Raw genomic sequence first — 16,622 nt, forward strand, 5'->3', positions numbered from 1 at the left:
GACAACCAAGGATGGAGAGAAGTTAGACTTTCAAGTTCAGTTTTTAAACAGCAAATTTATTTATCTTTAATTAAAAAATAAAAAACAAGAAAAACCCAACTAAAAGTATTACTATTTCATTGTCACTAATAGAAACAGTACGGAAGCACTGAGTCTTTGAGCACTTTAACCGCTCTTCAAGTATGTTAAATGAGTTCATAGATGATTCCTCTGCAGTGGAAAAACCACCAGGATAGTAGGGTCCGGTTTGCATGATTGCAACTCCAAGCACAAAATTTCATAATAGTAATATCCTGGCTGTGCCGTTACCAGTGTTACTGACTTCACACATCCAGTAAGAAACAAGAACCCACATGTGTCTGACCCAGAGCAATGTAGCTGATGTGCAAGCACCCCGTTCTTTAGAGTGTAGTGAGCAGAGAGAAGAAGTGTTGGTCATAAAAGCTGAAATCTGAAAAGATAGAGCAAAGAGGGGAAAAAAAAGCAGACGGAAAAAAAACTGAATCACAAAACCAGAAAAAAAAAAGTACAAAAAAGAGAGCGTGGGCGACTATGACTGCAGAACACTGTAGGCTCATTACAGTTAAAAAGAACATAAAAATCCATCAATCGGCTGTATTAAAAATAGCAGTAACTCCAAAACAATACCACTTGAATCAGTTGAAAAGTAATAAAACTCTGAATAATATTTTCTTCTGTGGGGAAACAATGAAAAGTTTTCCCACATGTAAACAAATTCACTCAGAAGAGAGAAATCAAGTGTGCAGTTCTCTCAGCCCGCTCCTTCAACTATGCCCCGTTCACCCTTTTACAGTATGCTCGTGCCACAATTGCACCAGATATAGAAAGTCCATATCAAACATCCAGCCTTTTCTCTCCGTATCCACTTTTATTCTCCTCGAAACGTATTTCATAGAGCAGTAAAGTGACAGACAGCTTTGTAATCCTCCTGAGTGTTTTGAGAAGCTGCTGGAAAAAGGAGGACTGCTGAGATTCATCTTCCCACATGGGCCAGTGTAATTCCTTTATTATCGCTTTCACACCTCCGGTCCCTTCATGTTTAAATTACTTAAATGCACCTTCTCCAGGCCGGTCATCTGGGGTGCAGAAGAAAGCGATGCATATACTCTGAAATGGCATCCCAGTGCCTCCAGAGGATGGCGAGGATAATTACGAGGAGCAACGTAGAAAGCGTGCGGCTGCGGGTTTTCATCAGGGGCACGACGCAGTTAGCCACTGTGGACACAAACACCAAAAGGACTGCCATCACAGCTAGCAGCACATTGATTAGTTTTCCAAGAAGAGTCCGCGCTGTGGCATTCTCCAAACCCTCCAGCTGCACCACCTGCTGTTGCTGCTGCTGCAGCTCCATTTTGGAAATGCGTGTCTGACAAGCCTCCAGCGCCTCCTGCAAGTGAGAGACAAAAGAGTCGGTGACAGAGCTCTAATAAGGAAGCACACGTGTTCTGTTCATCCAAGCGAGGCTTACCTGTATGTCTCTCGCTCGTTCATAAGACTGATAGGCGATCTTCTCCTCCATGCTCGCCAGTTCTTGTTTCAAGTTCAAAATTTCATTCTGGTGCAGTTCTGTCAAGTCATTCAGTTGTTCTTCTAAACGTTCACACCTGCAAAGCAGCACATTTCACAAAATGGTACAAGTCCTACATAAACAGACTATACTGCAGAGCACATGACAAATCTACCTGTATCGTTCCTCTTGCAGCCCCTCCATGATCATAGTGTAGTCCCGCTGATAGTGGGCTTTTAAATTTTCAAAGGACTCCTCGAGTCGACCTTGGTTTTCCCGAAGCTCTTGGATCTCGTGGAGTATAGCATCAAAGCCTGAGGCTTGTGCATGATCAAGGGTGTTGCCCTTAGAGCTGGGGGGGCCTCCTGGGGCACCAGGGGTGCTGTTTGCTCCTGCAGAACCAGAAGTAGCACTAGAGCAGTCATCATCACTGGGATACTTTGGGCTGGATGGTAAGGCCCCTGTTCCAAGTGCCCTTGCTCCCCCAGGACCAATGCCCTCATCTCCTTGGGTTTCATCGAGAGAGTCCTTCAGAGCTGCGATGTTATCAGCGCTGCCAAACTTGTTACGGATGATGTTAGCTATTTCTTTCGGCTTGGACACCACGGCTCCAGCTGCAGAATGAGTTGCTTGAGAGAAGCTGGAGAGGCCTCCTGTTACCTGTAGTGAAACAGGATCAAGTCAATACTCAAGAATGCTTTTGTGATATACTATAAAAAAGCTCTGGCTACATTAAACACCAAGTGTATCGAGACAGTTTGCAGAGCGCACACACTTTTAATTGGCACATCTGCAGATCTGTGCATGACTGGGTCAATCACAAATTAAACAACATTTTGAACTTTTACTGGTATGTTTTCAAGTTGAGGTGAGAGGTGATAAACCCTATCCTAACTGACACTGGTTAGAAGATAGAGTACACCTGAACAGTATGTATTTTGAATTATCCATTAACCCATTAATTGGCTGTGACCAAGGAACCTCACACGACCACAGGGAGAATGCAGACTCCGCACAACAATTTAATAATAAAAAAAAAAAGTTAAAAAACTGAAGACTAGTCTATTTTTTTACTTCTGCGCCTCTAATCTACATGGCTGATTTGTACAACTGCACTGACACTTCCAATGGCATCATCAAAAATGGCTAAACCAGGTGAAGTGCTGCAGCAGACACTCAGCAAATGGTCGGTGAAGCCACAGATTAAGATTGTATGATGTTTGTTATCAAGTAAACTGAAGGAAAAAGGCGACAAATATGTTACTGCAACACTATCAGATGGAGAACTTGAGGATTGATTCCACCAGAAAAATAACTAGTCTGTTATTCATGTTTATGCATTTCAGTCTTAACATTGAGCATTGTCCTCCGTGTGACCTGGGAGCTGCTCTGAGAAAATTCACAAAGGTTTAACATAAATAATTAGTATGGAAGGTAAACAGTAACCACTACCACTGTACTCCTCTATATCGAGTCACATATTTTATCAGTTATTCAACAGAGTTCTGCTTTTCAAGAAAGTCAACAGTGAGAAGAACGACTGGCAGTATGTGCAGTAAGTATGCAGTATTTACATGCAGTGATGTATTTCAGGTAAATGCCACAGCACCTTGCAAGAGAGCAGAATGCAGAGGTTTGTCTTATTTGGTTGAGATAATATGAATTTTAGTGTTCTGTTGTCAGGGCACTTTTTTAAGGCATGAGTGCACTACAGGAGAACGACTTGGACAGGATGATTTCAAAGCTTTGGAGAGCTATGAAAAAAAATTACCTAAAACTTTAAATGACGCTTAAAAAAAAACAAAAACAAAAAAACACAGACCTTGGCTCCGACGTCCTTCAGGCCCTGATGCATGTCTCGGAAAACGTCTTTGGGCTGGCGAGGGATGCCGTTGTGCTCCACCTCTCGAAGCTTCCGGTGGTAGTGCTCAAGCTTCCTCTGCAGCTGCTGGATAGTCTGAGCCGACTTTTGGTTCTTCTTCTCGAACACCTGTTTGATGCGTGCACTCTGCTGTTTGTCAGCATTATTGGCGAGTTTCAGGTATTCGGCCACATTGTCGTCACGTGCAGTTTGTTCTATCTTGATTTGTTCTGTGAGCTTGAGGATCTTCTGCTGCAGTTGGGCAATGGCCTGCTTGGTACGCTGGGGGTCTGGGGTACTGTCAACCACGTCATATCCATCTGCGCCGTATGGGAGGGCATTGGGTGATATAGCAGGGCCCGATGCATCGTAACGATCAAGCTGTTCAAGAAAAGTGGAAAGAGGAAAGTATTTAACCACTTAAAACATAATCAAAACATTTAAATCACTGTGCCATAGTTAAAACTAACCTCCTCGTTTCATATAGTGTGCTAAACGGGTGTGTTTTATCAGTTTAGTAAGTCCTGCACTGAAAGTGTAAAAGTATCAACTACTGCACAATTTGTATAAATGGCAACATCATTTTTGATACATTTCTCTAATGTCTCTTGATCACACCATTTGTGTCCAATTCAAAATGACAAACTGCTCCTGCTGGGCCAATTTTGTAGTTTTAATCATCCTATAAACGCTGAGTAACCTGTGAATCGCTCCTTTTAAACTTAAGGTTTAATTTGCAAAGATTTTTTTAGGCCAAAAACTGGCAACACTGATCAGCACTAACTGAAGGTATACAAATGACTATTTTCACCTACTCATGCACACACGTTTGCACCCTTCAGAGTGATCTGTAACTACATATTCACAACAGCAGAGGGCACCTGTACACAAAATTCCACCTTAACTGTCACTGCCCAGCTCCAAATCCAGAAGGTACAAGTAGAATAAAATAGGTAAACAGAAGGAAAGAAAAATCATTCAAAAGGCAGCAAGTCAACTAATTTTTGTGGTGCTGCTATGACAGCAATTTAAATGTCCCCCCTGTGACGTGCTTTAGTTACAAAGTCCAGGACAAGTAACCCGACTCCACAAACGAACACCCTCACCCTGAGGCCACGGGAGAGAGAAACATTAAATCTGAAACAGAAAATCAACAAACACGAGAGCCAACACCCATGACTGAAAACACGACTGCAGCCAACTAAATGACGTAAACCCAAAAAGGTGATGCAAGGTTATGTTATCTAATAACCTGCAAAACAGGAAGACTACTTCAAATTCCAACTGCAGGGTTGAATATACTTGAAACGACAAGGGTGAGTCGTAGAGCAGCTACATAATAATGTAACATCTTCTACAAAGCTCGTGTTTTATGTGTGATTGTGACCTATTGTGTGTCCTATAATCACAATAATCTTCTGTAACAGCATAAATAAAGTTTTTATATTCAGAAATCATGAAATTTTCCTCCTACATGATTTCTGAATCAGTGATCCTGACTGGTGTCGGTTTGTATCTGGCTAAAAAAACACATTCAATACACCTGCCGACTATAAAGGTAAAGGACTGCAAGGCTGATGGATGTGATGTTTAACCACATGCAAAAACTAGCTTTAAATTTACAATTTGTTTATATAAACTTGTGCATCTCAAACTGAAAACTCATCCATTAATTTTTAGTGTCTACTTCTTCTAAAAGTAAACAACAAAGAGATTGAGAGACTTTTTTTACTGTCAGCCATAAGCAGACTTTAGCTGAGAGCTGCTGATTACAAGTTACCGGTCCAAAGGTTGTTTTGGGGGGTTTTGCCGAATAATCAATTTAAGAGAGTTTCCCGCCATTGTGAGGTCATGCAGTCTTTCATAACTGTACTTAAATGTCAAACAAACAAGTTTTGAGTTTGTTTAGCCCTGCAAGCCCGCTCTGACCTGAAGTACACTCGGACAGCAAAAGCTAAATTTAGAAAGGCTTAAAGCACATAGTGACCAAACACTCAAAGGCAATCTCTGACCTTCCACCGCTGACAGCTCATCTCCCCATTCAGCAGCTCATCCCTGCGCATCTAAAGCATTAATGGCCTCTTAACAAGTTTGTCCAACTCATTTAGTTTTGACATTCCTGCACACAAATTAGTGCGCGAGTCAGTTTGTGTTTATTTTTAAAATGTAACTGTTTATTTTTAAATAAGCCAAACAAATTAATCCTGAGTGCAAAGCCTTAGTATTGCACCTTGATTCTGAAGGTTTAGACCTCATCTCTATATACAGTATAATGATGTCAGGATTTGCAGTGAGAGTTGTACTTCACATCCTGTGCTTTCACAGTACACTGCACATATTTGTATGTGGTTAGAGGTGAGTGTCATTCTGACTTCTGGAACTACAGTTTCCATCCGTGAATCAGGAAATGTCTCATTTTCGAATTAGAAACTAAGTATAAGTAAAGACTCTGGTTCTATTTTTGTCTTTTGACATTACAGTTTGTAAAACAAGCATTTTGACAAGTAATACTACATTAAAATTACCTACATTTCACTGTGTGTTATACTTGTATAACTATGCATGTGACAAATAAAGAACCTTGAACCTTGATTAACTGGAGGCAGATCCTGAACCAGCTATAACACACTATTACTGACATTAAACACTTTTATTTACTGGCAAGTTTCAGTTCAGACTTTTTAGGGCAAACACGCCAGATTTTACAACAAGAATCAAAACTAAGACTCTCACCTTGTCGGGCTCTTCAGTGGAGTGGTAACCAGAGGTCAGCAGCATGTCAGCCAAGGCTGGGCTGCTGGGTGTGTCTGTGGTCGAAGAGGAGCGTGGGCGTCCAGCCTGCAACAGGGCTTCATGGGTGCTGCGCCGGTGGATCTGTGGGCTACCTTTCTGGGGAGGGTCCCCAGTGCCGCCCGCCTTGCTGCGGCGGCTCTGCAGGCTGGTGCCTCGCTTTATCATTGGTGGACCTCGGATCTGCTGCAGGACACGGCTCAGAGCTGCAGGAGGGGCGGAAGTGGCAGGGGTGTCAGAATCCAAAGGGAGGGCCGAGGAGGCGGGGGTGTCCCCTACTTCTGACCCTACGTCAGCGGGTTCGGAGGGAGGGGCGCTTGCGCAGGACGAGGCGGAGTCATGCGGGGAAACGGAGGAGCGTCGGCGCTGTGGCTGGAAGAATTGCTTCAGGCCATGGCCCAACGCTCCCATGTTCTCCAGGGCATTATGGGTGATTTTGGACAAGCCGTGCTCTGACTCCGACGCCCTCCTGCCGAGCTCTGGCTCCGCTCGCCCTCCTGCGTCCGGCTCCTCTGGACTCTGCTCACTACTACCCTGATCCATCTGAGACCTCCAGTTTCACAGTGAGGGTCCTGCTCGGGGTGTGAAGGAGACTAGCTACGCCCCGTCGACACCCCGCCCTCTGAGAGGCAGGTTGAAAGCAGGGAAGCAGAGGGGATGGCGCTCAGTTGGGCCTTTTGAGTGGGCATGCATCTGTGGCTTGGCTCAATGTCATGCTTGTCTACCACAAAAGGAAAATAAAATGTATTATGACATGCAGCAGTGAGTGAGGAACATAATAAGCAGCAGAAGAATAGGAAACAATACTAAGCAACAAAAACCTGGGTTGGCACAGACATGACCTTTTTTTTTTTCAGTCAACATGATTCTTAGTTAACTTTTGTTCACAATCTGGATAAAGACAGTAGGTACCTATTTCGGTTCATGCTGGGCAGATGTACTGGACGTGCTGGTATACCAGTCGTAATTTTTAGCGTGATATTAATTTTTTAAAATGCCATTGTTTCAGTAAAAAGACAAAACACCCACTGTGGCTCATCAAGGGGTTTAAATGTGTTATAATATTCAGACGGGACCTGTGGTGACTGAGCAGCCTTCCTCCTCACAGTTATTATCAATGAGGCACTTGTTCTCGTTGTCCAAAAACACAGACAAGCGTGTTAATCTATCGTGTTATTCTTTTGATCTTATTTGGTGAGATGGCAAATACAGCAAATGGTTCAAAACACCGAACAACTGAATAATTAAAACTTATATTTATTGTTCTTGTATTTGTTCATCATTTTGAGATCTGCAACTAAACTTCATATATATAATTTGCAAGAATTTGTGTTAAAAAAAAAAATTCCCAAATGCTATTTACATTTAGATGCTGGTGCACTAGGTAGTGTCATCCAGATTGGTTAACACATCCTGGATGCTATGATTATTCAATTAAGATTTGATGTAAAAAGCCATATAAGGCAAATATTATTAACCTACAACTAAAGCTACGTTTCCCTGCTTCCTTGTCAAAAGGGTTCGTCACAGCAGGCAGCGCCGCATGTTTGATTTGGCACAGCTTTACACCGTTTGCCCTTCCTGACTCAACCAAAAAAGGAATTTGTGTCTCCAGCTGGAATTGAACAGGTGACCTTTTGTGAATGTGAATGTGTAAACCACTACACTGTGATTAATAATCTGCAACTAATCTGTGAATCATTTACTATTTCTCACATTAACAGCTGAATGGAATGTAATTACAGCTAACCAGGTAGAATAACAGCGTGTGATAGCTGCAAGGGCAATCTGCCACTGGTCAGAGGACGAGAAAATACTCAACTGGAGACGCATCAAAGTAACTTGTGACAAAGAGAGACTGTGAATTTTCTATTTGGATATTTGGTGTTTTAAAACTAAAATTGACAACTTTGCTGGAATTTGTGCTCATGCAGCTCCTCTGTGTTCAGTAAGGCAAAGCAAACTTGTTATTCGAGGGCTTTTCCTGATGACAGCAGAGCATGTGCCACAAAACTTGGAAGAGTAAGTTTGAATGGAGGCTGTGGCAAAGCTGCACATAACTACACTTCCATAGAAACATTAATGCAACACAAAGGGACATTATATGTAACCTAAAAGCACAATCAGCACCCTGTTAAGGATCAACTCTGTTTAAGTATTTTATTTTTGCAAAGAGATCCTAAAAGTAGATTACTCACGATGATATGTAAGGGGAAAAACACCAGAATCACCACCAGAAAGCTATACTGCGTGTTTCGTGTCATGACTGTGTCAACCCAGTAAAGCAAAAACATAAAATCTACAAAATAAACAAGTACAGTTTCTGAAATGCTCATATCTGATATACTGCACATGTGCAGATAGTGTCCATTCTTTATTTTTGCCCTTATGTATAAAATCATTGAATTATTACATTTCAGAAAGTGTTCCTTACAGAACTAAATAATCAACGTAACTGAGAATGTTCAGATGCTAACAAAGAGACCACAACAAACTAAACGTAAAATAAACATAAATGAAGATCTAAATGGAGAGTGACTACAATCTATTTCTCAACTGAGTAAGGTGCTCCACGATCCACAGCGGCCTCCCCACTTTGCTTCTCATTTCATGAGAAGGCTACATCCTGTAATATAGAGGGCCACTCCAAGTGCTCGGCTTTTAAATGTCAGTTTGTGCTGAACACAGCTCTTTGGGTTTATCAACATGAAACGACAGAGTGAGGATGAGAGCAATAGAGAAGGTTAGATAGTTTGTAAGAGAGCTTACCATCAGCCCAGCCTCTCCTCTTCTGACTCACGAATCAGGACTGGCTAAATGAAGCAGAAGCGCAGACAAAATAAAAAAACATCAATTACAATATTCAAATAACAGGAAAAAGAGAAAAACAGTGGACTGATGGATATGTAAACCAGCACTGCAATAAACAACTTATCAGCATCCAACATGTTGCCCACCAGAAAGCGTCAACAGCCAAGTGGACCTTTGGTTAAAACCTTTAGTCCCTGACACTAAGTTTATGTTTAATACGCATTGTTACTGTTGAATAACAACTACTAGATATACACTACAACAGCAAGACAAGACAACAGCTCATGAATATGAAAACATGAACGCAGCTTAGAACTGCTCCAAGGAGCTGTCACTGCACAGCTCATCTGCAACACATACGAGACGGGGGGATGTAAGCCTGAGAGATTCCTACTTAAACACTTTTCAAATCATTTGTCCTACAAGCTCCAAACCAAACAGCAGAGTTAGCGCTACACAGTCTTCTTTGTTTGAATTCATGGGCTTGTTTTGACAATAATTAAACTCAATTATTTTTAAGTACAATTTTCAAGCATGCTGATTTCTTATATCACTAACAGGCAATTTAACTGGTCTCAAGCCGTGCTTCTGCATGCTTCAAGTATGTGAGATCGCGCCTGTCCCTAATCAGAGTGCTTATGGACAGCAGAGGATTACCAATTAGAGGGTTTGATGTTTTCTAAATCAAATATTCACTTGCTACGTTACGCCTTTAATACATCTTTCAAAGCATGATAACCAAGGGAACATTACAGTCGACGCTGCATGTCACTAAGGCTGTGATGCGGTTTATTTTGCAGCAGTAACTTTATGACGAGCCGTCAGACAGTCTGTTTTGCGAGACACAATGTACCGTCTGTTTCATCGAGCCATAAAGAAAACATCCAAGGCTTAAAGTGATTGAGGACAAGCTACTTGGCAGACAAACAGAAAAATGATCCTTTGAGTCAGCACAGCTATGTATGTATCATTTAACAAGTCAGCAGAGCAAACCGGCCCAGAAAACCCTTTGAAATGCTCCATTAGTGACACTGTGACTCATTGCATGCTGGTCCAGCTTTTAGACCTGCAGCATCTGAGAAGAAAGCTCATTGTTCAAGAGTAGGTGGTGGTGAACAGTTCAGTAACGAAAGGAAGCTCCTTAACCACTTCTTGCAGAAACAACACATTAAAACGCTGCTGTTTAGTTTTAAACCAGTATCTTGGTTCACTCCTGTTGTTGCTCTTGGTTTTCGTATCTGCTGCTTCAGCTCAGAGGAGCTACCTGCTCATAGAGGTATTGAATACTATATTTATCTAAATAACAACATATCCAACAGATTAAAGCATAAATTTCATCTGATATGAGAAACAGAAGCTCTTTGACCACACATTATTACTCTGAATCGCTTACAAGACTCGTGTGAAGACAAATATTCGACACAGATGTGGGACAATGTCCTACATCTACAATAAAAGTACAAAGGCATCTGAGTCCTCCAGGCTGAGGGCAAAGTGTTCTCTTTGAAGTGGGTCAGCCAACATTCGCCCATCACTCTGTGTACATACAGTGCTGCATGGGCACATCATCTACATGAGGTACGTTTTCACAGCAGGAACTAGCGGCAGGCACGAGGCAGCTCGAGGATGAATGAAACCACAACAGAGGGAACATCGTTCCACTTCTCCTAAATTAGCGGTTTTCAGGAAAGAAAAGGTGGTTAATTGACCAATGCTGCTATGATTCATTTTTTAACCACTGAAACCAGCTGTTGTTGTTTCAACCAGTTGTTGTTTCAAGGTGCCCTGAAACGACCCACAAGTTCCTACACCAGAAATATGCAAGCAGCGTTCCTGTTTGGAGCATGTCAGCAAGTCCTTTTGGAGCTGTGTCTTACTAGTATAAAAGACACATCTCCTGGATGCACTGGTACGCATCTTCAGTGATGTATCCTGGGGTCATCAGGTGTTTCGGGTCTCACAACATCATACACCCTCGCCCAGGCGACCCAGCCGGGGGTGATCAGGCCCCGACTTGCGTACCAGTAGCTACCCACGGATCAGCCCTCTTGATCCACAGCTACCTTGTGGCTTTCTCTGCCGCTTCACTCACAGCCTGGATGGCCCTCTTCTTGGCTGCCCCAGCCAGGCCCAGCCGGCCTAGGACTTTGCAGAGTGATCGTCTGGCAAAGCCCCTACAACCCACTTCTATGGGCTCATAGAAAGTCTTCCAGCCCCTTCCCCTGCACTCCTGCACTAGTTCCTGGTACTTTACTCGTTTCCTTTCATTGGCCTCCTCGATCCGCTCTTCCCAGGGCACTGTGAGTTCCAGCATGATCAGCTGTTTTGAGGCCTCAGAAATACTCTTGAATACTCTTATTCACACTCATTACCAAAAACTAGGTTGAATGCATTAGTTTATTCCTTAATTTAACTGGGGATAGAGATAGATAAGTGAAAAGATCCAACAATGTCAATCCTGACAAAAAGGGCATTCATTGCAGCAGGAGTGTACTTGGTGATAAGACATACCTTCAAATGTGGTCATGTGCAATAGATCTATTCTATTGCCACAGAAAAAGACTCAGTAATCCAGGCAAGTATCCAGCACTGCTTCCTCTGGGTACGTTTTTCCAAATTAAAACTGGCAGAAGAGCTGTCAAACTTCAGTCAACTGTTTCCGTGGACATTTAGAAAGATCACATGCTGCAAAGAAAAAGAAGAACAAGAAAAACAAGCATTAAAAAGAGACGCAAAAGTGTGTACTAATGTGCGGTAATAATCAAGCAGTTACATAATCTGTATTATTAAGACCACAAGCAGCCATCCTCCTGCACTAAAAGTAGAGTCAATATTTGGCACCAATAATTAATTCTAACAATCTTATAAAGCAAAGCTGTAATAGGGTGTTCTTGCAGTGCTGCTGAAATTGATGTATGAGGATTTAAATTAAAAACCACAAGGATTGCCCCTAACAGCACACACAACAAACCAAGGCCATTTAATATCCGATATTCAATCCACAACAAATGGTTACAGCCATCCCCCCTATGCCAGGAAGCTCATACAACTCTTTGGATGGCGGAATGAAAACATGTAGTTTAATTTTGTAGAGCGCAGGGCCCCCGCCCCCCTGAGGACTTTTAGCTTAATTAACTGTGTAATGTTAATTAATAGTGCTGCATAGCCCAGAGGGATTATGTGCTGGACAGGTTTACGGAGGCAAATCTACAATAAAATAATGCGACACTTACACAGATGTAAACATCGCTGTCTGTAAGAATAATCTGCCACAATCAAAGCACAAGGAGTGAAAAGGATCTGTGCTTACTAATAAAAAAAATGTCTCCTTTAAATATACTACAGCACCAAAATGATCCTGTCAAGACAAAAAGGCTCAGCTAAATGTATTTATAGCACTGACACTTACTTCAGTTCGCTTCAATGAAGTTAAGAGAGTTAAATCAAACTGTACTGTGCTAATGTTTTTTTCATTTTCTCAACCAGAGAGGTGGTTGAGTACGTTTAAGCTCTACCATGAATTAATGATGGTCCCGGCATGTTTCTGTTGTTTTTGTTCGTATTATTGTTATTGATTGATTCATATCACCTGAACAACTCCTCTCTGCACTCATTCTTTGTGAAATAAAGGACGGTAGGAAAAGAAAACACCCTGACAAAACCACGTAAGCCGCCCGTCGTTTACCCATCACCACACAGCCCCGGCTAGGTAATTACATTACTCGAGGGGTTACAGGTGCATTCGGTGTCATTACATGTGAGGTAACTGTAGTAACGCCTGTACTTAAAAATTGAAAAGGAGATGCTGTGATAAACTAAATTATGTATGTACATACTTGTCTGTATGAGTGCCGTTATTGAGTTACTGCAAATAGTCCGAGCCCAGCGGTTTAACATTAGCCAGAGATAAGAAGAGGATGGAATTAGCAGCTCGCTAGCTTATATTCGTGGGTCCGGGCTTTAAAAAAACTACTGTTGGACATTTTCACAAAACAATCGTGAAATCTACGGCTTTACTTCAGAGTGGTACAAACCGTTGTGCCAGCTAAAGTCAGAAAACATCGCTTTCCCCGAATTGAAGGCTTGACTTCTCCACTGGTGGCTAACCGGGCAAGCTAACGTAAAGGAGCCGGAGGGCGTTTATTTCACTCCACGGTGCACACCGGTGTTGGTGTTAAGCGGAGCGAGGTCATGCTTAAAATTCATGATAACAGCACATATCGCAGTGTCAAACCCCTGCCCACATCACACCGGAGCTCACGTGAAGCTCTTTAAAATGCAGTCAATGTTTTACAACCTACATACAGAAGCCGAAACTCTTTACAGCCAGTTTGTGTTGTTTTTGTGTTGTCAGGAGACCTGATTGATTTAACAGTGTGTGTATCCTGCAAAGAACAGAGTGTAGGCTAGCATCACCTCTCACTGCTGCCACGCCTTGTAATGTGGCTTCATATTAAAGTTCACCCAACATCCCTGATTTGAATGTATAAACCAGAAGATGACCGCTGTGTAAGGTGACAGGTGTTTATGACAGGCTCTCCAGTGATAGCAGCAGTTCTGCAGGAGTTCCCCGTTTTCAACAAAACAAAGCATTAATACACATTTAGTAGCTGTTTATTACATTACATGGTTATTAATGTCATTATTACAGGTTATTCTAGAGCCTCGTCATACACTTACACCCACAAACACAAACTGAAACACAACTTCTTCCCAGAAGCTGTAGCACTGCTGAACTCTGTCACTAACTTATGTATATCTATATCTTGTAAACTTTCCCTTTCACTTGCTGCTATCCTTCTGTCTCAGATCACCCGTGACGTTCATCTCCACCCTGCCTGCACACGTCTTCTTTATCTGTCTTGTGCACTTTCAGGTGCTTTGGATGGATGACCTCAGGTATTTACATTAACACCTTCACTATCTCTACTCCTCGCATGTCACCGTTCCACCTGCCTTGCTCTCATTCAAACACTGTATTCTGTCTCGCGTCTGACTTTCATTCCTCTTCAGAGCATACCTCCAGCTCTCCAGGCTCCCTGCTCTCACTACAGATCACAGTGTCATCTGCAAATATTATAGTCCATGGAGACTCCTGCCTGACCTCGCCTGTCAACCTGTCCAACACCACCGCAAACAAGAAGGGACTCTGAGCCGACCCCTGGTGTAATCTTAACCCCACTTTGAACTTACCGCACACCTCACAACTGACTCACTGTCCTCGAACATGTCCTGCACCACACTCACATACTTCTGCGCCACTCATGACTTCCTCATGCAGTACCACGGTTCCTCTCTTGACACCCTCTCATACACGTTATCTAGCTATGTTAATAAGTAAATAAGTCATGTTCAGTGCTAACATGCAATATTCTTGCCCAGTCTCATTGCTTACATCCTTCAAAACTACATATCTTTATATATATATTGTGTGTACATACACACACACACACAGGTGTATTTATGTTTTATGCACCATGTATAGCTATAATTTCATTATGCTTGCATAATGACAATGAAACCTTATGCAGTCATACCCAAACAACAAATAGGCTACCAAGATACTGAGTCATGAACACTGGAAACTCTCCTGCCATATGAAATGTAACCATCAAAATCCATAATAGCAGAAATAAACTGACAGCATCAGCACCGGAGAGGGGGAGGCGGGGACGGTCCCGACAGGTGTGAAAATCTCGAACACGTTTACATTGGAGGTATTGGGTGGCCATCTGTCACCTACTCCCACCAGGCTTTCTTAATCACACCTTCTTGTATTTCATGGTGGCGTATTTAGTCCTCGCAGAGCAGCTTTGCGTTAGCTAATACTCTTTGTACCAGGGCTTGATGGACAAAATCCTTTAGTTTCAGCTAAATGTTATATTCCTCGAATATCCCGACTGTTAAAAAAAAACATATACATATATCGTCACTGAATCCGGCTGGGTGTTGTCCCCAAAGTTGAACCCTGACGAGTTACAACATGAGCAATCAGTTCGCTTTTCGTGAGCACACACATGTAAATACACTCCACATCGCCCACCCTGAGCACCCTGGCTGGTAAATCAGGCGCTTATTCGCCGCCTGACCACTCGCAGCTGTCAGTTAGCAGCAGGCTGGCTACGCTCTCAAAGCTAACCAACATCGCTTCAGCCATGGTTAGCTACAGGCAGCAAACAGGCTCATCGCCAGGCGGCAGCGGCAACCGGATAATTAACCCACCGGCCCTGGAGTGCCTGCACGGCGGGCGACAGCACGAGGAAACACGTTTCATTCATACCAGGCTTCTCACATTTAAAAAAAAAAAAGTGTGTTTTGCGGGTATCAACTTACATGAGCGCTCAGAGGATTGTGTTGATGACCGTTCATTTCTCCCGATGGTGGACACTCCCACGGTGACGTCAAATAGCGTGCTCGACGTCAGAGCAGTGCCGAGTTCTCGCCCATCCTTCGCGCGTGTGATCCACGCAGGTGAGCAGGTTGACTGCTGGGTCACACGTCCCTGACCTTGCACTGTTCAAGTGAATGTTTTCAGGCGTGGCTGCAGATATTTTCTCTTAAATTTAACTCAGTATTTTGTTTGGGAATGTTAGGGTCTGTATTTGTACCCTGAATATAAACTTAACACAAAACAGTATAGAAACCTGGTCGATTATGTATCTGTTCTAACAATGCTTCTTTTTTGGGGGGGAATAAATCTTACATCATTGGAAAAAAAAAACTGTTTATATCCCTTTAAATGGAGCCAAATTTGTAAGGCAAATACATTTGTGGTTAGAGCAGCAGAGTTGAGTCTGTGGGTTGCATGAAAAGTTTGTCAAAACGTCTCTCCCAGTGCCAAACAGCTTGGAAATGTGTGATTGCCACTGATCGCAGATCAATTACCTCTCTCTCTCTGCATCTTCTCCATACTTTGACCCTACGATCTAATTGCTATAGGCCGACTCTGGGCTCAACGCTGAACATAATGTTCACCCACATGTTCAGGTACAGCGCACATGTTGCCAACAACCAGTCCTGATAAAGACCAGAAGCTCAAAACATTAAGCTGTTTGATTCTGGCACAGAAGTTTCGGCCAGTTTTTCATGGATGCAACCAACATACTCAAGTCTGCTGCACAACTCACAAATGTATTTTCCTTACAGATGTGTCACCATGTCAGGTAAAATAAACAGGTTTTTCAGTGGCATAAGTTTTATTGCCAAGAAGCATTCTTCTCAAAGAAAGACCAAACACATATTTCCTTACTTTTGTGCTAAATATATTTAAATGTGACTGGTTAATGACAACATAGATGCAGAATTTCAGTTTTGGGTTTATCAATCAGTTGAACTAGAAGATAAATTTAAGATTATTCCGTTATCAAACAACATTCATGTTGAGAAAGAAACCATGCAAATTAACTTTACAGGAATATCTCCACATCAAAGGAGACAGATGAGGTGGTTAAAAGACTCAAGTACCTCCTAATTAAGGCGTCTTGTGTATATCCTACTGTGAGGGCACCTAGAGGCAGATCCAAGACACGGTGGAGGGATTAAGTCACTCAGGTGGCTTGAGAATATTATGGGGTCCCATTAGAAGAGCTAGAGGACGTGGCTAGGGAGAGAGAGGTCTGGGTATCTCTGCTA

The 16,622-nt window shown here is 42.6% G+C and overlaps 1 protein-coding gene across 5 annotated transcripts; it reads right to left on the bottom strand.

The window, feature by feature from the left end:
• Positions 1–35: 35 nt before the first annotated feature.
• On the bottom strand, positions 36–15,453 carry tmcc1b (transmembrane and coiled-coil domain family 1b). 5 transcript variants are annotated; one of them, XM_040028574.1, is made up of 8 exons: positions 15,324–15,453; positions 11,502–11,675; positions 8,949–8,988; positions 6,123–6,900; positions 3,351–3,770; positions 1,704–2,188; positions 1,490–1,625; positions 36–1,408 (listed from the first exon to the last, which is right to left on the bottom strand). In XM_040028574.1, exons 4-8 carry the CDS (start codon positions 6,720–6,722, stop codon positions 1,094–1,096), a joined length of 1,956 nt encoding a protein of 651 aa, XP_039884508.1. In that variant the 5' UTR covers positions 6,723–6,900; positions 8,949–8,988; positions 11,502–11,675; positions 15,324–15,453; the 3' UTR covers positions 36–1,093. The 5 variants fall into 5 exon arrangements, with proteins under 5 accessions (XP_039884508.1, XP_039884510.1, XP_039884506.1 ...); XM_040028576.1 differs by having other exon boundaries at positions 6,123–6,385; positions 8,949–8,992; XM_040028572.1 differs by having other exon boundaries at positions 8,949–8,992.
• Between the last annotated feature and the right edge of the window lie 1,169 nt (positions 15,454–16,622).

This window comes from Simochromis diagramma, unplaced genomic scaffold, assembly GCF_900408965.1.
Source record: "Simochromis diagramma unplaced genomic scaffold, fSimDia1.1 OVJJ01000483.1, whole genome shotgun sequence".
Lineage (NCBI taxonomy): Eukaryota > Metazoa > Chordata > Actinopteri > Cichliformes > Cichlidae > Simochromis > Simochromis diagramma.